The sequence below is a fragment of the Oncorhynchus gorbuscha genome, linkage group LG20 (genome assembly GCF_021184085.1).
Source record: "Oncorhynchus gorbuscha isolate QuinsamMale2020 ecotype Even-year linkage group LG20, OgorEven_v1.0, whole genome shotgun sequence".
In the NCBI taxonomy this organism is placed as follows: domain Eukaryota; kingdom Metazoa; phylum Chordata; class Actinopteri; order Salmoniformes; family Salmonidae; genus Oncorhynchus; species Oncorhynchus gorbuscha.
This window is the reverse complement of record NC_060192.1, coordinates 7,576,556-7,601,205: the sequence shown is the minus strand read 5'-3', so window position 1 is coordinate 7,601,205 and position 24,650 is coordinate 7,576,556. Positions and strand designations below refer to the sequence as shown.

The 24,650-nt window shown below is 45.9% G+C and overlaps 1 protein-coding gene across 1 annotated transcript; it reads left to right on the top strand.

The window, feature by feature from the left end:
• Nucleotides 1–3,387: 3,387 nt before the first annotated feature.
• On the top strand, nt 3,388–23,450 carry LOC124007452 (inactive carboxypeptidase-like protein X2). Its single transcript, XM_046318025.1, has 21 exons — nt 3,388–4,290; nt 8,297–8,623; nt 8,831–8,875; nt 9,103–9,186; nt 9,414–9,458; nt 9,560–9,613; nt 9,702–9,761; nt 11,352–11,429; nt 12,061–12,170; nt 15,647–15,786; nt 16,121–16,205; nt 16,297–16,441; nt 16,642–16,721; nt 16,979–17,102; nt 17,316–17,512; nt 17,728–17,901; nt 18,103–18,234; nt 18,428–18,683; nt 19,275–19,414; nt 22,446–22,545; nt 22,686–23,450. The coding sequence occupies exons 1-21, from the start codon at nt 4,047–4,049 to the stop codon at nt 23,279–23,281; spliced, it is 3,216 nt and encodes a 1,071-aa protein (XP_046173981.1). The 5' UTR covers nt 3,388–4,046; the 3' UTR covers nt 23,282–23,450.
• Nucleotides 23,451–24,650: the final 1,200 nt, after the last annotated feature.

The following is a 24,650-nucleotide window of genomic DNA, read 5'->3' as shown; positions in this document are numbered from 1 at the left end:
AATCAATCCTGCATTTTATTATGCAAGAAAGACACACGCACAGATGGAACGGAAATGATCGTAATAGCCGCCAGTCCTTCTAGTGGTTTCCTGGTCTTTTTAAAATAATTTTAACCTTTATTTTACTAGGCAAGTCAGTTAAGAACAAATTCTTATTTTCAATGACGGCCTAGGAACAGTGGGTTAAGTGCCTGTTCAGGGGCAGAACGACAGATTTGTACCTTGTCAGCTCGGGGATTCGAACTTGCAACCTTTCGGTTACTAGTCCAACACCCTAACCACTAGGCTACCCTGCCGCCCCAAGAGGCGGCACCACTCAGATGAGGAAGGTATACAATCAGTGTGCAACCCACCACATGCTCTTGTGTCATCGTCGATGGCAAAGGGTTATTAGACCCCCCCCCCCCTCACAATCACCAACCCCAGCAGAATCATCACTCAGGAGACGCAGCTAGTAAATAACCCTCGTTATGCTTCTTAGGTTGTCTTTGATATGGATCCTCAAAGAGAAGCAGCTGTAAATGTTTAGGGTAGCCCTAATATGGCAATTCCGACGAACACTGCAATCTGACTTCCAAGTGTCACTCAAAAACCAAAGAGGAACAGTAAAATAACAGACACACCCATTGGTTGTAAATCGCTCTTTGGCTTGGTTGTTTCACAGCGATTTCCTTGTACTTTGTCATGTCGCCAAGGGGGGGACAGACAGTCCGAGACGCAAGTTAGAGAGCACTTCAAGTTGTAAGGGAACTCGTTGGCACTGCTCTGTGAGAGCAGTGCCACTCCACTGAGATAGAGAGGTCTCTCTCTGACAGAATATTAACCTGTGCTCTTTTATATGGACAATCTTTCCATGTAATAATCTCTGTCCATTAAACGGCACTGTACAGCCATCTGAACTTAAAGCACATTGTTTTGCTCTGGAGATCTTTAAGAGAAGCAGAACTCCTCCTTGACCACCAGGCACCCCCTCCAGCACCACTATTACAACCAGATGGATCCACCGCAGAAGAATGCACAATGGGGAGAACATAGTTCACTCAAAACGGAGAGAAAACGGCGACTTGAATTTCTGTTACATTTAAGAAACAAACTATTTTTTTTTCTCCCAGAATTAAAGAACAACATCCACATGGGTTGTGATAGGATATTTGATCTCTGGGTTGATTTCCGTGGGTATATACTTTGTTGGTTCTGTTGATATACTGTATGTGGTAGCTGGTACCAGTCTGTTTGTGCTATCATTCATGTTTCACATGACAATGAGTGGCAAGGAGTGGAATGATAGCACAAACAGACTGGTACCCAGGCTAATATATGGGTCATTGGATGGTCCTCATCATTGGGTTAAACGTAGCTCGTTGTCCTTGCTTTGATAATCGGACACAGCCGTTGGGCAGAGTGTCAACACTGACTCTGTCTTTAACAATGGAGGGTGGGTTCTCTGGTTCTCTCCATGAAATGATCTCAGTCACTGTGGGACTAATATAAGACTGAGTCCAATAGCACACACACACACACACACACACACACACACACACACACACACACACACACACACACACACACACACACACACACACACACACACACACACACACACACACACACACACACACACACACACACACACACACACACACACACACACACACACACACACACACACACACAGACACATGGTTAATAATATCAGGTCACCCTTTGTAGGCCTATCACAGTCACTAACAGCAAGGCCAAATGTGTGTAACTGAACAGGAGAGAGAGAGAGAGAGAGAGAGAGAGAGAGAGAGAGAGAGAGAGAGAGAGAGAGAGAGAGAGACGAGATCTTATGGAAATAAATCTGCCAATTTTCCATGAGACACACAGATACAGATGATACAATGAATGCAGACATCAGTGTGACTGATTGGGTGACTGGTTACATGCTACAGTAATAATCAGGAAGGTATTTTTCCGTCCTTGAGGCTTCAACATAGACGTATCTACCAAGTCATAAACTGTACGGGAATTCACGACCCATTCATTTATAACTTTTATGCATGATCAAATGTACAACATATGATAACCAGGTATGCTGAGCTAAGTACATACACTGCTGGATTTACCTCCCAGAGTTCATAGCATTTGAATTCATGTTCACTGACTTCTGGTGATCTGTGAATAGCAGACTTCTATCGTTTCTTTGTACATTAGATCAGATGTGTTCTTTGATGCATGGCAATACAAAAGGAATGTCCTCCTGCTGACATTCTGCAGTCTGACTCACTGCTCCAGAAATAGAGAACGTAGATATCCCGGCACATCTGGCCTAGAAATTGAGCACTTAGACATCACAGCACATCTGACTGCCATTAATCTCACAGGAGAAATAACTCTCTGTAACTCCGTGGCCCCTAGACTCAGTAGTCCGAGCATGAGTTGGGGTCATACTAAATGTATTACTGTAACTGTAGGTCACTTTCGGTACAAGTCTATGACGAATGAATAGTAACAAACATATTTCTTTGTTATGAGAGTATGTCGACCAACGCAAAGCTGTAGGTTCTTTCTTGTTCAATGTTTCTAGTCGGAACCCAGAGAACTCTGAAGGAATGAACTGCAACTCACCGCTATGTCCCGACCCACCTTTGGGAACCAGTGTAACTTCATGTATTTTTTGGGGGGAAATTCACTTTCAGCTCACAATCTCCTTTCCACACTTTCTCTCTCTTTTTTCTCTCTCTTTCTCTCCTGTTTTCTGCTTGAGAGCAGAGTAGGCGAGAGGGATAGGTCCTGACATCTCCTGTATGACCTGGAGGCATGTGAAGCTGAGCTGGGTTGTTTTGGTGTATGTGTGTGTGTGTGTGCACGTGTGCGCGTGCGTGTACGCGTGTGCGTGTGTGCGTGCGTGCGTGTGTGTGTGTGCAGTCTTTTAGCAAGTCTGCTGAAGCACTTATATCCAACCACACAATGTGGGTACATTCTTAAAGATGGAATGAGTTTTCCTCTCCAATAAATCATTTCATGTGTAAATACTGTAGTTTTTCCGGAACACATTGAACATGTTGACCTAGCTGGATAAAATGGATTCACTATTTTGTCTTTCTGTGCAAATGCCTTGTCAATTTTTTGAGTCTAAACATTCTTTTTTAAATTTAAATTCTCATTACTATTCTTCTCTTTTCTCCTTTCTCTTTTCTTTTCTCTTTTCTCTTTGCTTTTCTCTTTTCCTTGTCAACTTTTGTCAACGTTTGAGTCTAAACATTCTTTTTTTTTTTTATTCTCATTACTATTCTTCTCTTTTCTCTTTTCTTTCTCCCTCTCTATCTCTCCTCCTCTGGAATGTGAAGTGTGGAAGGCTCCTCCCCTGTGTTTAGTGAAGAGAGGGAGAGGGGGATAGTGGGAGAGGAGAGGAGAGGGGATAAGAGAAGAATGCCTACGGAGGAGCGAGAGGGAGAGGAACAGACGGGAGCCAGGAGGTGTGCTGTGTAGCTGCTTCTGAGACTCCAGACTCCTGCATGCATCTGCGGTTCCTTTCCTTGGTCTCTGCCAGGAGGCTGCTTAAAAACCCTGAGCCCACAGCTATAACTTCCTCCTCTCCTCTCTCTGACACACCACCAAACAGGACTAAGTTCTATACACATCTGCACACCAAAGTTTTCACCACAGCCTTCTACGAACCAAAACGTTCCTCACACCAAAGATTTCAACAATATTTTCTTCAGTCTCCAGGCTTTTAGAGACTCTTCAAGCTCTTAGAGACTCTTCAAGACAGACTGACTCCGGCTGAGACGTCTTCTAAACCTGAGGACTGTTGGATGGTCTATTGTTGTCGTCTAGCACATGCAGGTCATCTGTTAGCTGACTACTCTGACTGGTCTGTGTGAGAGACTGTGGGTGGCCTGAGGATTTTGTGCGTCACTAAAACATTAGTTGGCCTATTTGGTCTGCAAACTTGCCTTTGTTTCGTTGGTACAACCCAGAGTGACTGAGATCTTCTCCTGCACAGCAGATAAGGCCTTTTTAGAGCTGGGGTCAGGTTGCACTGCGAGTCCTGGAAGAAGATGAGGGGTGCAGTGTTGAGTTTGTGGGTGTCTCTGGTCCTGTGCTGCTGGTTTCTGGGCTGGGCTGGAGGTGTAGAGGGACAGGACACTGCACGTGTCCAGACACAGGTGAGACAGACTGGACCTGTGGCACGTGGGAGAGAGGTGGAGGAAAACAGGGAGGAGGTTATGATGGATGACCCTGGCGTGGAGGTGGAGGAGAGCAAACCAAAGAAGAAGAAATCTCCAGCGGAGGTCGAGGAAGGTAAGAGGTGGCTCCTTCAGTTCTTCTTCTTCTTCTTCTTCTTCTTTTTTTGTCCTCTTTTTCTCCTTGACTGTATCTTCCTGGTGGTCCATCAACCAGCAATCCCTGTAACAACCTCTTGGGAACAAACTTACCAAAGACTTGGCCCAGTTTTCCCCTTGTTGCGTCTTGTTCACAAACATGCGTGGAGACAGAGGCATTGGCAGAGACGATCCTGGTCCAGTAGAGCTCCCAGCGGAATAATTCCCACACACTCCTCTCTGAAACACGTGTGCATGGAGCCAACCAGTGTGGTGTGTCTCATCCAAACCCAACACGCCTGATGCTTTCGGCTCTGAGAGAGGAGGGTAACGGAGCTGTAGCACTTTTCTATAATGTTGTTTCTCTATAGTTTAGATATGTAATAATAGTATTGAACAATGTGTGGGAGCCCGAGTCGTTCCTTGAGCCTCTTACTGTCAAAAATTACTCACAATTTCTCACTCACAATTTCTTACAGGCAGTGGGAAACATCCCAGTTCAGCAGTGTGCATGTGTGTGTGTGTGTGTGTGTGTGTGTGTGTGTGTGTGTGTGTGTGTGTGTGTGTGTGTGTGTGTGTGTGTGTGTGTGTGTGTGTGTGTGTGTGTGTGTGTGTGTGTGTGTGTGTGTGTGTGTGTGTGTGTGTGTGTGTGTGTGTGTGTGTGTGTGTGTGTGTGTGTGCTTGCATGTGTAGATGGCAAACACATCTGGTCTGTCTCATGGTAGAAGCGGGGTGGTAAGGGGTACGTGGTGGTAAGGGGTAGAAGCAGGGTGGTAAGGGGTAGTTGCTAACACTACAGTAATTCAGGGATGAGGGAGAGGGTTACTGTCATATACACTTACTTAGCGGTCTGACAGCATTTTTGTGGCAGAACCAACACATCTTGGGTTTCACACTTTACATAATTTATCTGAGAGAAAATATTGCATTGTCTGATTGAATACATTATAACATCTTTCTGCATACCCAGGCCATCAATTTCCAGACTACTTTTGTGTAAAATACAAAAACATTTTCACAGTAAGGAGAGAGGCCAACACTGGGCCCAGTTATAACAATGGAATTGATTTTTAATGTGTGCACTATTACATTTTCCACTGCAAAGCCACAACTCTACTAGTTCTTTCCAAATCCATTCCGGGCGGTTAGAATTAGGCTACTTTTTTTTTTTAAAGGCTGAGTTTGCAGAACTGGGAACCACTGAGTGATCTTTCATTTGTTTGTGCTGCAGGGAGATACAATTATGAACTAAAAACTGCTTGATTTATGCATTTAACTTGTCATAAAATGGCATGATTCACAGTGCCAAAGACGTCTCACAGGGATCCAGGAGTGCTTCCTTGTTTTTACCTTCAATAAAAAAAATGTTTTTTAAAGATATCAACGTATCTTCATGGGGGGGGAAACAGCCTTCTTCAGGCTTGAGTTCTCACTTATTCATTGGTTAACAGCACTTGAGGAAAATCCTTACCTACCAATAAAATGTTAGTGGAAAAGGTGAGTAGACAGAGAACGAGCAGACAGTTTCCTGGGCAGTGTGTTTAGCTGGCCTGTGTGTGTGTGTGTGAGGATGTTGACATTTACATTTCAGACAGCTAGGTAATGCTGTGATCATGGAACCATAACAGAGCTGCAGGAGCAGGTCTACTGAAGTCTACCGGGGAGAAAACAAGCACTTCTTTGTCTGTTACAGTCCTGTGTCTGTCTGCTCGTCTGGGGATAGTTATGCTACTGCTCTGTCTGTTACAGTCCTGTGTCTGTCTGCTAGTCTGGGGATAGTTATGTTAATACTCTGTCTGTTACAGTCCTGTGTCTGTCTGCTAGTCTGGGGATAGTTATGTTAATACTCTGTCTGTTACAGTCCTGTGTCTGTCTGCTAGTCTGGGGATAGTTATGCTACTACTCTGTGTGTTACAGTCCTGTGTCTGTCTGCTAGTCTGGGGATAGTTATGCTACTACTCTGTGTGTTACAGTCCTGTGTCTGTCTGCTAGTCTGGGGATAGTTATGTTAATACTCTGTCTGTTAGAGTCCTGTGTCTGTCTGCTAGTCTGGGGATAGTTATGCTACTACTCTGTGTGTTACAGTCCTGTGTCTGTCTGCTAGTCTGGGGATAGTTATGCTACTACTCTGTGTGTTACAGTCCTGTGTCTGTCTGCTAGTCTGGGGATAGTTATGCTACTACTCTGTGTGTTACAGTCCTGTGTCTGTCTGCTAGTCTGGGGATAGTTATGCTACTACTCTGTGTGTTACAGTCCTGTGTCTGTCTGCTAGTCTGGGGATAGTTATGCTACTACTCTGTGTGTTACAGTCCTGTGTCTGTCTGCTAGTCTGGGGATAGTTATGCTACTACTCTGTGTGTTACAGTCCTGTGTCTGTCTGCTAGTCTGGGGATAGTTATGCTACTACTCTGTCTGTTACAGTCCTGTGTCTGTCTGCTAGTCTGGGGATAGTTATGCTACTACTCTGTGTGTTACAGTCCTGTGTCTGTCTGCTAGTCTGGGGATAGTTATGCTACTACTCTGTCTGTTATAGTCCTGTGTCTGTCTGCTAGTCTGGGGATAGTTATGCTACTACTCTGTCTGTTACAGTCCTGTGTCTGTCTGCTAGTCTGGGGATAGTTATGCTACTACTCTGTCTGTTACAGTCCTGTGTCTGTCTGCTAGTCTGGGGATAGTTATGCTACTACTCTGTGTGTTACAGTCCTGTGTCTGTCTGCTAGTCTGGGGATAGTTATGCTACTACTCTGTCTGTTATAGTCCTGTGTCTGTCTGCTAGTCTGGGGATAGTTATGCTACTACTCTGTCTGTTACAGTCCTGTGTCTGTCTGCTAGTCTGGGGATAGTTATGCTACTACTCTGTCTGTTACAGTCCTGTGTCTGTCTGCTAGTCTGGGGATAGTTATGCTACTGCTCTGTCTGTTACAGTCCTGTGTCTGTCTTCTAGTCTGGGGATAGTTATGCTACTACTCTGTCTGTTACAGTCCTGTGTCTGTCTTCTAGTCTGAGGGCAATTGCATGGATGGCAATGGATGACTAGTCTCTTTCCACAGCTGCAGTGTCTCTGAGTATGGCAAGTCTCTGAACACTTTTGATTACAAACTAGTTTTAAAAAAGTTTGTTAACCATAAGTAAACTGCTTTTAAATCATTATATGAAATAGTAGTATTCCACAATACTTTCCTGGGTGAGCACTGTAGCTCTACAACTCAACTTCTTGCTTGGTGCCGGGACTGAAGTGTAAATGATTACACCGTTAATGAAGCATTATCCACAAGCCACAACGAACCAACCAGGAAGAGTTGGACAGCTGTCGACACTCAGAGAGTTGAAGGACCGTCAACGCGGTGGGTTTGAGCTTGGCCAGCTGGCTGCCTGGCCTGCAAACCAAAACAAAGCAGTGACCTGGCTGACCCTGTCTGTCCGTACAAGGGCTCAGCATCATTGCTGAAACCTTGAACCCTGTGGGAGAGGGAGAATGTGTTCAGGCCTGTCCTTCAGGAAATAGGAAAGAGAAGAGAGGGAAAGAGAGGGCAAATGGATATCTGTGGAGAGATTTCTCTCTCTCTCTCTCTCTCTCTCTCTCTCTCTCTCTCTCTCTCTCTCTCTCTCTCTCTCTCTCTCTCTCTCTCTCTCTCTCTCTCTGTAGTTAGTGGTCCCGTCTTCTGTTCCAACCTTTTAGTCTCTTTCTCTAATTGTCTGGATGGAGCTAGGGTGTAGTAATGGTGGTGGTCATGTTTTATTAAATGCTTTTTCTCTCTCTCTCTCTCTCTCTCTCTCTCTCTCTCTCTCTCTCTCTCTCTCTCTCTCTCTCTCTCTCTCTCTCTCTCTCTCTCTCTCTCTCTCTCTCTCTCTCTCTCTCTCTCTCTCTCTCTCTCTCTCTCTCTCTCTCTCTCTCTCTCTCTCTCTCTCTCTCTCTCTCTCTCTCTCTCTCTCTCTCTCTCTCTCTCTCTCTCTCTCTCTCTCTCTCTCTCTCTCTCTCTCTCCAGCCAGGGCAAAGAAAGCTGCAGAGAGGGAGGCCAAAGCCAAGAAGCAGAAAGCCCCCAAGGCACCGAAAGCCACCAAGGCACCCAAGAAGCCCAAGGCTACCAAGGCACCTAAAGCCACCAAAGCACCTAAAGCCACCAAGGCACCCAAGAAGCCCAAGGCTACCAAGGCACCTAAAGCCACCAAGGCACTCAAGGTCACCAAGCCCAAAGCTACGAAGGACTCCAAGACGACTGGAAGGAAGGACGAGGTGGTGGAGCCAGTGGCCAAAAGACCCACTCTGGAGGAAGAGGAGGAGAAACTGCTGATTGAGCTGGGCTGGGATAGATGTACTTATGCAGAGGCTTTAATAATAATGTGACAGATGTATATTTGATATATACAGGGCTTTTCTAAGGACCCCAAAATGCTTTACAATATTACGTTAGTCTTTTAGTGGGCTGTAGGTTTCAGTAGACAATATAGTCTTTTATTGCAGTGCGTTGGTTTGTGACTGAGTAGAACGGTTGGTGACTTAACAGAACTGTCTTCTGCAGTGATTCCACCTGTGACTCCCAAGGAGCCCCAAGAGCCAGGCCAGGGTAAGAGATGGTTTGATATCTGACAATGGGATCACACATGAGAAATCAGCTTATCTCTGTGCTGTGAGCTGGTTCTTTTCACGCCAGACCTTTGAAAACGGCAGGTCACGTTCATTGTACCGTTTCAGTGTGATCTCATTCATTTGCAATGTGCAGGTGTTGTAGCCAATAGTTCTCTGTTGACTCTGCGTTGGGGTTTGTGTGTGTGTGTTGTTTCTGCCCAGTAGACAGGAGACCCTCGGGGTCCACACCACCCTCTGCTGGCTCCAAGACCCTGACAGAGCATGACCAAGATTACTGGGATGCCAAACGTGCGTCTGACATGACTCAACAGTCACTTTCAATCTTCTCTGTTTTGACGCATGAGTTCAGCTTGGCAGAGATTATGATCATGCGTCATCTATGAGAAATTGCAAAAAAAAAGCAAGACACTAATGTTGTCAAAGCCTAATGTTCCCGACAGTTGAGAGGAAACACTTTCATGTAGAGAAAACTGTTGTTGTTCAGCCCTCTAAGACATCTAAACGTCTGTTTACAGCTGACAGAGAGAGGACCACCACTGAGGTCATTATGTATGTACCAGGTAACAGCCAATCCCGTCACGTAACAAATTACAGTACTAGTTTCAATCGTTTATTTTGCATCTATATAACACGCGCACAAATAAATGTATTTTTCTTTCAGAGGAAACCACCGTACCGCCCATGCCCTGGTACGAAGAGTATGATTATGCAGATTGTAGGTACACCACCTGCCTGTCTGGTTATTTATCATGCTCTGGAAGAGCACTCCCCTCTGTAACGTCCAACCTCTGCTTTCTCCACAGTGGCAGCTAAGAAGCTAGAGGAGGAGGCAGAGAAAGCTCGCAAGGAGAAGGAGGAGAAAGGTCTGACTCCCTTTGAATCTTTCTGCCAGGAAGAACCCTGTAGCTCTGTCCCTTTTAGGACACCCTGATGTGTTAATTCCTCACTTAGGCGACCTGGGCTGTTTATGGGACACGGTATGTTATATCCTGTGGATTGCGACGGTGTCAATATCGGGGAGTGGAAGGAGAGAAGAGTCAATCGCCATGTGGCTGTTGGAGAGGGAATGGGGTGGATTGAGAAGGAGAGGAAGGGGGAGAGGAAGGAGAGAAGAGTCAATCGCCATGTGGCTGTTGGAGAGGGAATGGGGTGGATTGAGAAGGAGAGGAAGGGGGAGAGGAAGGAGAGAAGAGTCAATCGCCATGTGGCTGTTGGAGAGAGAATGGGGTGGATTGAGAAAGAGAGGAAGGGGGAGAGGAAGGAGAGAAGAGTCAATCGCCATGTGGCTGTTGGAGAGAGAATGGGGTGGATTGAGAAAGAGAGAAAGGGGGAGAGGAAGGGAGAGAAGAGTCAATCGCCATGTGGCTGTTGGAGAGGGAATGGGGTGGATTGAGAAAGAGAGGAAGTGGGAGAGGAAGGAGAGAAGAGTCAATCGCCATGTGGCTGTTGGAGAGAGAATGGGGTGGATTGAGAAAGAGAGAAAGGGGGAGAGGAAGGGAGAGAAGAGTCAATCGTCATGTGGCTGTTGGAGAGGGAATGGGGTGGATTGAGAAGGAGAGGAAGGGGGAGAGGAAGGAGAGAAGAGTCAATCGCCATGTGGCTGTTGGAGAGAGAATGGGGTGGATTGAGAAAGAGAGGAAGTGGGAGAGGAAGGAGAGAAGAGTCAATCGCCATGTGGCTGTTGGAGAGAGAATGGGGTGGATTGAGAAAGAGAGAAAGGGGGAGAGGAAGGGAGAGAAGAGTCAATCGTCATGTGGCTGTTGGAGAGGGAATGGGGTGGATTGAGAAGGAGAGGAAGGGGGAGAGGAAGGAGAGAAGAGTCAATCGCCATGTGGCTGTTGGAGAGAGAATGGGGTGGATTGAGAAAGAGAGGAAGTGGGAGAGGAAGGAGAGAAGAGTCAATCGCCATGTGGCTGTTGGAGAGAGAATGGGGTGGATTGAGAAAGAGAGAAAGGGGGAGAGGAAGGGAGAGAAGAGTCAATCGCCATGTGGCTGTTGGAGAGGGAATGGGGTGGATTGAGAAAGAGAGAAAGGGGGAGAGGAAGGGAGAGCGATAAGGAAAAGAACGAGGTTTATCAAAACAGCTGCTGTCACGTGTTGGCGCCCTGGGCCTCAGTATCAGTGAGACAGACAAGGGGGGAGGGATGAAGAGTGGGAAGAAGGGAGGGAGGGTAGGAGGGGGGTTGGGGTTCATTTTGAGTGTGTGCAGAGCAGGCGGAGAGATTTCAAGTGTACATTTGATGATGTAAAGTGGAGTTAAATTCACCACTCGGTGTAGGCCTATCAGGATAGTTTCATAGAGTAAACTGAGCCATCTGTTTATGAGAATATGCAGGGAGGGTTATTGGAGGGTAATGGAATGGCAGTAACTGCGCAGTGCCGGCAGCACATATGAGAGGACAGTATTTGATGCTTGCTGAGCTGGAGAGTAATGGCGGTGTCTTGCACCACAGTGGAGCGGCTGAGGAAGATGTGGGAAGAGGAAGAGGAGGAGAGGCTGAGGCAGATCCCGTTACACGCCGAGTCCAAGAGTAAGAAAATCACCTCAATACCGGTTTTCATAATCATATTCACCAATGACCAGCTTCAACTTTACTTGAACCCCTAACCCTATACTCCCAAACCTTCCCTACAGTAAATGTCTCAGTCACAGTCTTTGATATGTGAGTGTTTATCTGTCGCAGTTAGATACTGTTGGAATGGTGGCCTGTTTTCTTCTGTTTCCTGTAATAAACTTGTTTCCTCCCCAATCAGCCTTCTGGTCCGGCCAAAAATAGATGTTTACTGTACAGTCAGACTAGGAGACGACTAGCCTGTTCTCTCTTTATCTCACCGTCTCTTTCTCTTCCAAGTACCAGATCTGAGACTCGTGTTATGGCCTCCGAGACCTCATAAAAAGGAAAAAGAATGCTATGAGAAAGCAAAAACGTTTTGCAGCACTTGAAAACAACCATTCCCTTATAGCCTTTTCAGAATTTAAAAAAAGCATTGTGTGTGGTTGTGGGTGAGTGTGCGTGCGTGTGTGTAAGATGTGGTCAGTATTGGACTGTGTTTTTAGCCTGTTGCTCTTGACGACTACAGCCCAGAACATTTAGCATGGCTGACTGAACTGTTTTGGTGTGTGTCCCATTAGTTTTCAGTTGTTTTGTTTTGTTTTCCCAGAATGCCCTCCTCTAGGCCTGGAGTCCCATCGTGTTGATGATGACCAGCTGCTGGCCTCGTCTCAGTCTCACCACGGCTTCTCAGCTCAGAGAGGCAGGCTCAACATGCAGGTACACAGAGTACACTATAGTATAGAGATACACAGTACTACACCATAGTATTGCCTTGTCTCAGTCTCACCACGGTTTCTCTGCTTAGAGGGACAGGCTCCACATGCAGGTACATACTGTATTGTATAACATATACTACATAACATACACACCATAGTACTGCAGATATACTTAGAATACTACATACTGGACACCAAATCAAATAAAATGTTATTGGTCACATACACGTGTTTAGCAGATGTTATTGCAGGTGTAGCAAAATGCCTGTGTTCCTAGCTCCAACAGTGCAGAAGTATCTAACAATTCATACCAATACACACAAATCTAAAAGTAAAAGAATGGAATTAATAAATATATAAACGTTAGATTGAGCAATGTCGGAGTGGCATTGACTAAAATACAGTAGAATAGAATACAGTAAATACATATGAGATTAATAAAGCAGTAATGTAAACATGATTAAAGTGACTAGTGTTCCATTATTAAAGTGGCCATGTCTATGTATATAGAGCAGCAGCCTCGAAGATGCAGGGTTGAGTAACCGGATGGTAGCCGGCGAGTGATGGCTATTTAACTGTCTGATGGCCTTGAGATAGAAGCTGTTTTTCAGTCTCTAGGTCCCAGCTTTGATGCACCTGTACTGACGTTGCCTTAAAGATAATAGCGGGGTGAACAGGCTGTGGCTTGGGTGGTTGATGTCCTTGATGATATTTTTGGTCTTCCTGTGCTGTAGGTGTCCTGGGAGTCAGGCAGTGTGCCCCAGGTGATGCGCTGCATCACCCTCTGGAGATCCCAGTGGTTGTGGGTGGTGCAGTTGCCGTGCCAGGCGGTGATACAGCCCAACAGGATGCTCACAATTGTGCATCAGTAAAAGTTTGTGAGGGTCTTACAGGCCAAGCCAAATTTCTTTAGCCTCCTGCCGTTGAAGATGCGCTTTTGCGCCTTCTTCACCACACTGTCTGTGTGGGTAGTCCATTTCAGATTGTCAGTGATGTGTACGCGGAGGAACTTGAAGCTTTCCACCTTCTCCACTTCGGTCCCATCGATGTGGATAGGGGCTTGCTCCCTCTGCTGTTTCCATTGTTGGGTAATCAGGCCTATTGCTGTTGTGTATTCTACAAACCTGATGATTGAGTTGGAGGCGTGCGTGGCCAAGCAGTCATGGGTGAACAGGGAGTACAGGAGAGGGCTGAGCACGCACCCTTGTGGGGCCCCTGTGATGAGGATCAGCAAAGTGGAGGTGTTGTTTCCTACCTTCACTACCTGGGGGTGGTCCGTCAGGAAGTCCTGGACCCAGTTGCACAAGGCGGGGTGCAGACCCAGGGCCCCGAGCTTAATGATGAGCTTGGAGGGTACTGTGGTGTTGAAGGCTGCACTATAGTCAATGAACAGCATTCTTACGCAGGTATTCCTGTTGTCCAAATGGGATAGAGCAGTGTGATGGCGATTGCATTGTCTGTGGATCTATTGTGTCGAATTGAAGTGGGTCTAGGGTGTCATGTAAGGTAGAAATTAAATGATCATTAACTAGCCTCTCAAAGCACTTCATGGTGACAGAAGTGAGTGTAGTCATTTCGTTCAGTGACCTTTGCTTTCTTGGGTCCAGGAACAATGGTGGCCATCTTGAATCATGTGTGGACACCAGACTGGGATAGGGGGAGATTGAATATATCCTTAAACACTCCAGCCAGTTGGTCTGCCCTCGGCCGGCAGCCTTACGAGTGTTAACGCGCTTAAATGTCTTACTCACATCGGCCACGGAGATTGAGAGCCCACAGTCCTTGGGTGCAGGCTGCGTCGGTGGCACTGTGCTATCCTCAAAGCGGGTGAAAGGGGTGTTTAGCTTGTCTGAGAGCAAGACGGTGTCTGCGCCGTGGCTGGTTTTCCCTTTGTAGTCTGTGGTTGTCTGTAGACCCTCCCATACGTATCCTGTCTGAGCCATTGAAATGTGACTCCACTTTGTCTCTGTACTGACGTTTTGCCTGTTTGATTGCCTTACGGAGGGAAGAATTACAATGTTTGTATTCAACCATATTATCAGTCACGTTGCCATTGTTTAATGTGATGGTTCATGCTTTCAGTTTTGCGCAAATGCTGCCATCTATCCATGTTTTCTGCTTTGGGTAGATTTTAATAGTCACAGTGGGAACAACATCCCCTAATAGACTTCCTGATGAACTCAGTCACCGTGTCCATGTATACGTCAATGTTATTCTCAAAGGCTACCCGGAACATATCCCAGTCCGCGTGATCAAAACAATCTTGAAGCACGGATTCTGATTGGTCAGACCAGCGCTGAATAGACCTTAGCATGGGTACTTCCTATTTGAGTTTCTGCCTATAGGAAGGAAGGAGTAAAATGGAGTTCGGATCTGATTTGCTGAAGGGAGGGCGGGGGAGGGCCTTGTAGGCATTTCGAAAGGGGGAGTGTTTTACCAGAGCGAGTACTACAGCAAAAGTGTTGATAGAACTTTGGTAGTGTTTTCCTAAAATGTTCTTTGTTAAAATCCCCAGCTACAATAAATGCGGCCTCAGGATATGTGGTTTCCAGTTTGCATTATGTCCAGTGTAGGTCCTTGAGGGCTGTCGTGGTATCGGCTGGAGGGGAATATACATGGCAGTGACTATAACCAAAGAGAATTCTCTTGGGAGGTAATACGGTCTGCATTTTATTGTGAGGTATTCTAGGTCGGGTGAACAAAAGGACTTGAGTTTCTGTATGTTATCACAATCACACCATGAGTAGTTAAAGTAATCATGAAACATACAGCACCGCCCTTGTTCTTCCCGAAGAGTTCTTTATTCCTGTGTGTACGATGTACTAAGAACCCAGCTGGCTGTATGATCGGGAACAGTATATTCCGAGAGAGCCATGATTCCGTGAAAGAGAGTATGTTACAGTCCCTGATGTCTCTCTGGAAGGAGATCCTCGCCCTGAGCTCGTTTACTTTATTGTCCAGAGACTGAACATTAGCAAGTAATATACTTGGAAGTGGTGCATGGTGTGCACGCTTCCTGAGTCGGACTAGAAGTCCACTCCGAATACTTGTTCTCTGCTGGCGGCGTCTTGGAGCAGCCTCTGAGATAAGTTCAGTCGTCCTGGGGGGTACGAACAAAGGATCCAATTTGGTAAAGTCATATTCCAGGTCGTAATGCTGATGAGTTACCATCGCTCTGATATCCGAAAGTTATTTCCGGCTGTATGCAAAAACACAAAAAACGCTCTGGGCTAAAAATGTGAGAAATAACACAAAATACTAAGTATTGCAAATTTGCTTAGGAGCTAGAAGCAGAGCTGCCATGTCTGTCGGCACCATCTTGCCACCATAGTACTGGAAAATGGGCTCCCCCTCTAGAGACAGGTTCCTCTCAAGGTTCCTTCCTACCTAGGGAGCTTTTCCTTCCAACTATTTCCTCAGATCTTTAAGAGGATGCTGCATGATTGACCAGTTGAGGGGATAATTTTGTCTCCCCAGAGTTCCGGTGATGACGACGGTGTGTACGGGGGTGCGTGGTGCGCAGAGCCAGAGGAGAATAACCACTGGTTTGAGGTGGACGCTCGCAGAGAGGTGGAGTTCACTGGAGTCATTGTACAGGGCAGAAATTCAGACACAGTGTAAGTCCTGCTGTCCGGGGTCACTGCCATGGGGTCACTGCAACTGCACTGTTCACACAGCCAGGGCCAGTTGGAATCCCCATTAGCCTGCACAATTGATTTGAAATGAACAACACATGAAATAAATACAAACCAAACACCATTCACATCAATGTTTTTTTATCCATTAGATAAGCAGAATGCTGCAAAAATGATTATAGGGAAAAAGTTACAGGAAATTGAATATTTCCTGTGGAATCAACTGGCACTTTGAACGTTAAAGATTACACAATGTTGGCTATTCGTATGACTTATAAAGTCTCTTTCTCTCTCTCTCTCTCTTCCTGTATTTCAGAGAAGATTTTGTGTCCACGTTCCACGTGTCCTTCAGTAACGACAGTCGTGATTGGACGGTGCTCCACGATGGCTATGCGGAGTGGGTGAGTGACCTCGTAAGATTGGTCAGTGCAGCTGCCAATTTATTATCTCAACTTTCCTCCTCTCTAATCTTTCCCCTCTCCATCCCTCCAGTTGTTCTATGGCAATGTGGATAGGGACACGCCAGTGATGGTGCAGTTTGATTGGCCAATTGTGGCACGTTACATCCGTATCCTTCCCCAGAGCTGGAACGGTAGCTTGTGTCTCAGAGCTGAGGTCATGGCCTGCCAACTGCCAAGTGAGTACAATACAATGCATAACCCCATCACCTCAGTGAAAACATCCCCTCCAAAAACTCCAGAACCTCATCACGTCCCTAACTCCATCACCTCATAACCTATAAAAGGATCATAATCACGCCCACAACCATCCACGTTACTCTCCCATTTGAATTCCACCACATGCTTCCAATGTTGTTCCTCCCTTCACTCCCCGCAGGCAGCTTCCGTAGTGAGAATGAGGTCCACCCCACAGACGACCTGGACTACAGACACCACAACTATAAGGACATGAGACAGGTGAGTCTAAAAGGAGAGTGGGGCACAGGTGGGTATGTCAGGTGAGATAGCCACTGTCCCTATTTCATCTCTCCCTCATCCCTCTCTCTCTATCCTCCTCTCTCTCTATCCTCCTCTCCCACTTTCTCCTCCTGCTCCATCTCCCCCTCCGTCACGCCCACCTCACACATCACTCTCCTCTCTCCCTCCATCTTCCCATATCTCCCTTCCTCTCTCCCACCTCCCTTCTCTCTCCTCCCTCCCTCTCTCCATCCCAGATGATGAAGGTGATAAATGAGGAGTGTCCTAACATCACAAGGATCTATAACATTGGGAAGAGTTCTGCTGGCCTGAAGATGTACGCCATGGAGATCTCTGACAACCCCGGGGAACACCAGATAGGTGTGTGTGTGTGTGTGTGTGTGTGTGTGTGTGTGTGTGTGTGTGTGTGTGTGTGTGTGTGTGTGTGTGTGTGTGTGTGTGTGTGTGTGTGTGTGTGTGTGTGTGTGTGTGTGTGTGTGTGTGTGGGTAATTGGTGAGCCATACAGCAACGGACCTCGCACACATACTAAGTGATCACAGAACACTGTCACATAAAGACATCTTACTCAACAGGTGAGCCGGAGTTTCGCTACACGGCGGGTCTCCATGGCAACGAGGCGCTGGGGCGGGAGCTGCTCCTCTTGCTGATGCAATTCATGTGTAAGGAGTACAATGACGACAACCCCCGAGTGCGCCGCCTGGTGGAGGGTGTGAGAATACACCTGGTTCCCTCACTCAACCCAGACGCCTACGAACTGGCTTACGAGATGGTGAGGGACCTGGGCTCATTCCAGAAAGATGATCCAACAAGGGATATATATATGTTTTCATTGATGAAACGGGAACCAATGTAACATTACATAATGTTCTTTCCATTTCCTATTTCTCTCCCCACAGGTCCCAAACTGCCTGCTCTAAGAAGTGTATTTGCAATAATCTCTCCAATAGAGATGGCATTTTCTCACCTATCCTCTCTCGTCTCCAGGGCTCTGAGATGGGGAATTGGGGTCTGGGACACTGGACGGAGGAGGGATACGATATCTTCCAGAACTTCCCGGACCTCAACAGTGTTCTGTGGGGGGCAGAGGACAGGGGCTGGGTCCCACGCATTGTACCCAATCACCACATCCCACTCCCAGAGAACTTCCTCAATGGCTCTGTGAGTGTTTGGGCTCGAGACGTTGTTATGTCTGTTATTGATTTTGTACTGTTCAATTTCCAAATTCACTAGTCTCTATTTTCTCTCTCGCTTTGTCTCACTCTTTCTCTCTCTCTCTCACAATTTCCAATTATACTAGTTTGAATTTCTGGGGTGACATCTCTATTTTCTCTCTCTCTCTCTCTCTCTCTTTCTTTGTAGGTTGCCCTGGAGACCAAAGCTGTCATTAACTGGATGGAGCGGACCCCATTTGTGTTGGGAGCCAATTTGCAGGGGGGAGAAAAAGTAGTGGCATACCCGTTTGATATGCAGCGGCCTCCAAGGGCTGCAGGGGTGGGTTTCGGTTGTGACTGAAATAAGACAAAGCAGGAAAAGTAGTATCCTATATCGGGAATCTTTATCTCGGGAATTTCAGACGTACCCATAGATTTATATCTGCCCAGGGACCCAAGAGAATAGGATGCCATTTCCAGCCCTGCTATCTTCTAATACATTAACATAATCTGATTCCTGTGTCTTTCAACAGACGTTGGGGTCTCGGCGTGGGTCTCGGCCCGGTATGGACCATGAGATGAACGAGGAGACGTGGGCCCGGATGCAGCGTCAGAACGGGGACGCGCTCCGGGAGACGGCAGACGACACCATGTTCCGCTGGCTGGCCATGTCGTACGCCCACAGCCACTTGACCATGACAGAGACCCAGCGGGGCTCCTGCCACACCGACGACATCTCTGGGGGACAGGGCATCATCAACAGGGCCAGCTGGAAGCCTGTGGCGGGGAGTGAGTGTCAATGGGGACGGGGAAAGACGTGAAGAGTGGAGGAGAGGCGAGAGAAGAGAGGAGTCTGAAGGAAGGGCGCGGGAGAGAGATAGGGAGGAAAAAAAGGAGAGAGAGTATCAAGGCTCAGGAGAAGACCCAGATGCAGTCAGTTTCGAGGTAACAAAAGTTTATTACAAAAACAGTGGGGCAGGCAAATGACAGATCAAGGGCAGACAGAGGTCAGTAAATCCAGAGCAGAGTCCAAAAGGTACAGAACAGCAGGTAGGCTCAGGGCAGGCAGAATGGTCAAAACCGGGAGAACGGGAACTAGAGCAAGACAGGAGCACGGGGAAAACGCTGGTATGCTTGACAAAACTAAACGAACTGGTAACAGAGAACACAGGTATAAATACACTGGGGATAGTGGGGAAGATGTGCCACACCTGGAGGTGGGTGGAGACAAGCACAAAGACGGGTGAAACAGATCAGGGTGTGACAGAGAGAGGAAGAAATAAGTATGAAGAATCAGGTTAAAGAGAGATAGAGAGAAGCAGACAGTGTTAAGAAACTCCATCTCATGTTTTATACTTCCCTCATGATTTAAACCCCCAGGTATGAATGACTTCAGCTACCTGCACACTAACTGCTTTGAGCTGTCCGTCTTCTTGGGCTGTGACAAGTTTCCGCACGAGAGTGAGCTGCCTTTGGAGTGGGAGAACAACCGGGAGGCACTACTGTCCTTCATAGAACAGGTCAGAATACACACTACCAAGACGAGATCAATTTATGTTTAATATTATCTGTTTTTTAATGCATTTTACCGTGCCTTTTGTTACTTTGTTATTTTATAAACATTTGGTATTTTATTAGGATCCCCATTAGCTGTTGCAACAGCAGCAGCTACTCTTCCTGGGGTCCACACAAACATGAAACATAATACAGAACATCATTAGACAAGAACAGAACTACATACATTTTTATAAAGGTACACGTTACCTACATATCAATGCATACACACACTATCTAGGTCAAATAGGGGGGAGGCGTTGTGCTGCGAGGTGTTACTTTTTCTGTTTTTTGAAACCATGTTTGCTGTTTATTTGAGCCATATGAGATGGAAGAAAGTTCCATGCAATAAGGTCTCTATATAATACTGTACATTTCTTGAATTCGTTCTGGATTTGGGGACTGTGAAAAGACCCCTGGTGGCATGTCGGGTGGGATAAGTGTGTGTGTGTCAGAGCTGTGTGTAAGTTGACTATGCAAACAATTTGGGATTTTCAACACATTGTTTCTTATAAAAAGAAGTGATGCAGTCAGTCTCTCCTCAATTCTTAGCCTGGAGAGACTGGCATGCAGAGTATTTATATCAGCCCTCTGATTACAATTAAGAGCAAAATGTGCCGCTCTGTTCTGGTCCAGCTGCAGCTTAACTTGGTCTTTCCTTGCAGCACTGGACCACGCGACTGGAAAATAATCAAGGATAGACAAAACTAGAGCCTGCAGAACTTGCTTTTTGGAGTGTGGTGTCAGAAAAGCAGAGCATCTCTTTATTACGGACAGACCTCTCCCCATCTTTGCAACCATTGAATCTATATGTTTTGACCATGACAGTTTACAATCTAAGGTAACGCCAAGTAATTCAGTCTCTTCAACTTGTTCAACAGCCACACCATTCGTAACCAGATTCAGCTGAGGTCTAGCACTTAAAGAATTAATTGTACCTAACACAATGCTCTTAGTTTTAGAGATGTTCAGGACCAGTTTATTACTGGCCACCCATTCCAAAACAGACTGCAACTCTTTGTTAAGGGTTTCAGTGACTTCATTAGCTGTGGTTGCTGATGCATATATATAATAATAATAATAATAATAATAATAATAATATATGGTTGAATCATCAGCATACATGGACACCCATGCTTTGTTTAATACCAGTGGCAGGTCATTGGTAAAAATAGAAAAGAGTAGAGGGCCTAGAGAGCTGCCCTGCGGTATCCCACACTTTACATGTTTGACAGAGACGCTTCCAATTAAAGAAAATCCTTTGAGTTCTATTAGATAGATAGCTCTGATATCCACGATATGGTGGCAGAGGTTGAAAAGCTATAGCACTTAAGTTTTTTCAACAACAGGTTATCGTCAATAATATCAAAGGCTGCACTGAAGTCTAACAGTATAGCTCCCACAATCTTCTTATTATCAATTTCTTTCAACCAATCATCAGTCATTTGTGTCAATGCAGTACACGTTGAGTGCCCATCTCCATAAGCATGCTGAAAGTCTGTTGTTAATTTGTTTACAGAGAAATAGCATTGTATTTGGTCAAACACAATTTCTTCCAAGTTTGCTAAGAGCTGGCTACAAGCTGATAGGTCTGCTGTTAGAACTAGTAAAGGCCGCTTTACCACTCTTGGGTAGCAGAATTACTTTGGCTTCCCCCAAGGCCCGAGGACAAAGACTTTCCTTTAGGCTCAGATTCAAAATATGACAGATAGGAGTGCCTATAGAGTCAGCCAGCATCCTCAGTAGCTTTTCATCTAAGTTGTCAATGCCAGTCATTATTGATAAATAACTATTTTTTTTACCTTTCCCTCACTAACTTTACAAAATTCAAACTTGCACTGCTTTTCTTTCATTAGGGTTTTATGCATAAATATAATTGCTCACCGTTTGTCGTGGGCATTTCCTGCCTAAGTTTGCCCACTTTGCCAATTAAATAATCATTCAAATTGAGTTGAATTTGTCTTTCTGCCCATCATGTCATTTAACGTACTCCAAAGTTTTTTCCCATCGTTCTTTATATCGTTGATCTTGGCTTCATAATACAGTTTCTTCTTTTTGTTGAGTTGAGTCACATCATGTCTCAATATGCAGTAAGCCAGACAGACTTATTAGCCACTCCTTTTGCACATCTCTTTCAACCATACAGTTGTTCAATTCCTCATCAATCAATGGAGTCTTAACAGTTCTAACAATCAGTTTCTTAACAGGTGCATGGTTATCAATAATTGGAAGAAGCAATTTCATAAATTCATCAAGTGCAGCATCTGGATGCTCCTCATTAATCACATCAGACCAACAAATGTGTTTAACATCATCCACATGAGTCACAGCAATATCTTTTGTATGATCTCTTATACACAAATTTTAGGCCCAGCTATTGGAACTTTGGCTTTCCTGGATATAGCCACTATACTGTGATCACTGCATCCAATGGGTACGGATACAGCTTTAGAACAAAGTTCTACAGCATTAGTAAAAATGTGATTGATACATGTGGGTGATCTGGTTCCTGCAGTGTTTGTAAACACCCTGGTAGGTTGATTAATAACCTGAACCAGATTACAGGCACTGGTTACAGTAAGAAGCTTCCACTTGAGAGGACAGCTTGATGAAAACCAGTCAATATTCAGGTCCCCAAGAAAGTAAGGGTGGCAGGTGGCCTAGTGGTTACGAGTGTTGGGCCAATAACCGAAAGGTTGCTGGATCCAATCCCTGAGCTGACAAGGTAAAAATGTGTTGTTTTGCCCCTGAGCAAGGCAGTAACCCACTGGCGCTGAAGACGTGGATGTTGATTAGGGCAGCTCCCCGCACCTTTGATTCAGAGGTGTTGGTTTAAATACGGAAGATACATTTCAGTTGAAGTCATTTAGTTGTACAACTGACCAGGACTCCCCCTTTCCCTATATGCCACTGAGTAAATGCTCTACTTGATTGAATTGCGCCCAGTGATGTCATCTGAGCATTGAGCCCTGATAGAGGTTCTGTTTCCTGTGCCAGGTGCATCGTGGGATAAAGGGTATAGTGAGGGACATGGAGGGCAATCCTCTGGCCAACGCCACCATCTCTGTGGAAGGTATCAAGCACGACGTCAAGACTGGTAAACCTGCATCTACACACACACAGCATATCGCAGAGGAAGACCAAAGACAAATGTCCATGGTAGTTCCTTCCAAAATGATATGACATTTCTGATCCTCTCTTTCTGGTCTTTTCTTTTCTCCCCCTCCCCCCCTGTAGCTGCAGCCGGAGACTACTGGCGGTTGTTGAACCCCGGGGAGTACCGTGTGATGGCCCGCGCCGAAGGCCACACTCCCCAAACCCGGCTGTGCATGGTGGGCTACGACTCCGGGGCCACCCCCTGCAGCTTCACCCTGGCCAAGTCCAACTGGGATCGCATCAAGCAGATCATGGACCTCCACGGCAAGAGGCCAATACGGCTTGTCACCAAGGCACCACCCCAGGCAGGAAGTGACATCAGTGGTGGAGCCATTGGCAGCATGAACACCACAAAGGCGGACACCGGTGGCAGGGCAGCCGACTCACAGAATGCTAAGAACCTCCGCCGCTTACGGCTGATGCGCCTGCGCCAGCTGCGCCTGCGGAGACTCAGGGCCAACCTCTCCACCACCACGACCGTTGCCACCACGACCACCACACCGGCCCCCACCACGACGGCGGACCTGGTGACCGAGAGCACTACTTCCTGGTATGACTCGTGGTTCCCTGTGGAGAGTTCGTACACAGAGCCCACGCAGGCCGAGATCCTCACGGAAATCCAGGAGTCAGAGCCCACACAGGACTACATCTTTGATTACAAGTTTGATGATTACTAAATTGAATTGCTAAAGTAGCAAATTACAGTTTGTAAATACACAATCATAGCTAAAAGGCATTATTCAAATTGTGGGAAATAAAAAAACAATTTAATTCCGTCTCGTGCTGAAAGACAATATTGTAACTGCATTTTTTGTAGCACTTTTTATATTAAAAGAATAATACTTCTTTGGTGCTCTTCTATTATTGTCTCATGATGGTTTTACATTTATTCTGATATATTTTTGTGACGCACACACATTGATCAGAGAATAGGGCACAGGCTTTCTGTGCAGATGAGGGAGTCAAAGGCATGCTAACGGTATTATTTACTCAGGCAAGCCTACTCTGAGGTATCTAGCCTTGCTATTATGTTGCGGGTCAATTTGACCCATTTCCACTTTTTGAGTCGTCTAAAATACCAGTTAACCTCTCTTTTTCGCCATGAAATTACATTTACATTTAAGTCATTTAGCAGACTCTCATTTAGGGTCACGAACCTTCACTTTAAAATATGGACACACTGATGTGTTGTGGAATGTCTGTCTAGATTGTGTATAAAAACATGATGTCGGAGGTAATTTTGACCAGGAGGCTTTCATGTATATAGATAAATCCAAAATAAACAAGTGTCTTTGATATATTTTGCTTTGACTGGTTCTGGTTGCAATTTTGTAATTCTGTTTGGGTGAAAAGGAGCTTTCCCCAAGCTTCTCCTTCTCAGTGTGAGACAGGCGGTCAAAAATGAGCTCCGAAAGATGTTCAGTCCATGCAGCCTTATCACAAATTCTGGACTGTGACAGTGAAAACAAATTCTGGACTGTGACAGTGAAAACAAATTCTGGACTGTGACAGTGAAATAGAAGAAGAGGTTTCGGAGACGGAGGACATTTCAAAGATGGAGGACAATGCTGTCGATGATCCAGACTGAATTTTTCTTTGGTGAAGAGGATTCCGAGATGATATCTTCCATACCATCCCCTCCATCAGATGAGCGAGAGAGAGCAACAGCCATCATCCAGAGAAGGGAGGACATAGAAGTCTAAAGATGGTAATACTGAATGGTCACCGTCACCACGACAAAGTCAAGGTAGACTGTCAGCTTCCAATGTAATCAGACTTGATCCAGGGCCTACACGATTTGCTGTCACTCGAGTCCATGACGCTCTTTTTTACCCCGAGCAATAGAGAAGATTGTACTGGACATGACCAACTTGGGGGCGTGTGTTTCAAGAGAACTGGAAGCCACTGGATCAGATTGACTTGCAGGCGGACATTGGATTGCTGATATTAGCTGGAGTGTACAAGTCAAACGGAGAAGCGAAGGGCCAGCCTGTGGGATGAAGAAAATGGAAAGCCAATATTCCGGGCAACAATTTCTCCGCAAGA

Excerpts from the sequence above, each read along its gene's own strand:
- LOC124007452 (XM_046318025.1), top strand. The coding sequence starts at position 4,047 with ATGAGGGGTGCAGTGTTGAGTTTGTGGGTGTCTCTGGTCCTGTGCTGC. Across the intron at positions 9,187-9,413 it reads AGATTACTGGGATGCCAAAC|CTGACAGAGAGAGGACCACC; the intron begins GTGCGTCTGACA and ends GTCTGTTTACAG. Across the intron at positions 22,546-22,685 it reads CAAGCACGACGTCAAGACTG|CTGCAGCCGGAGACTACTGG; the intron begins GTAAACCTGCAT and ends CCCCCCCTGTAG.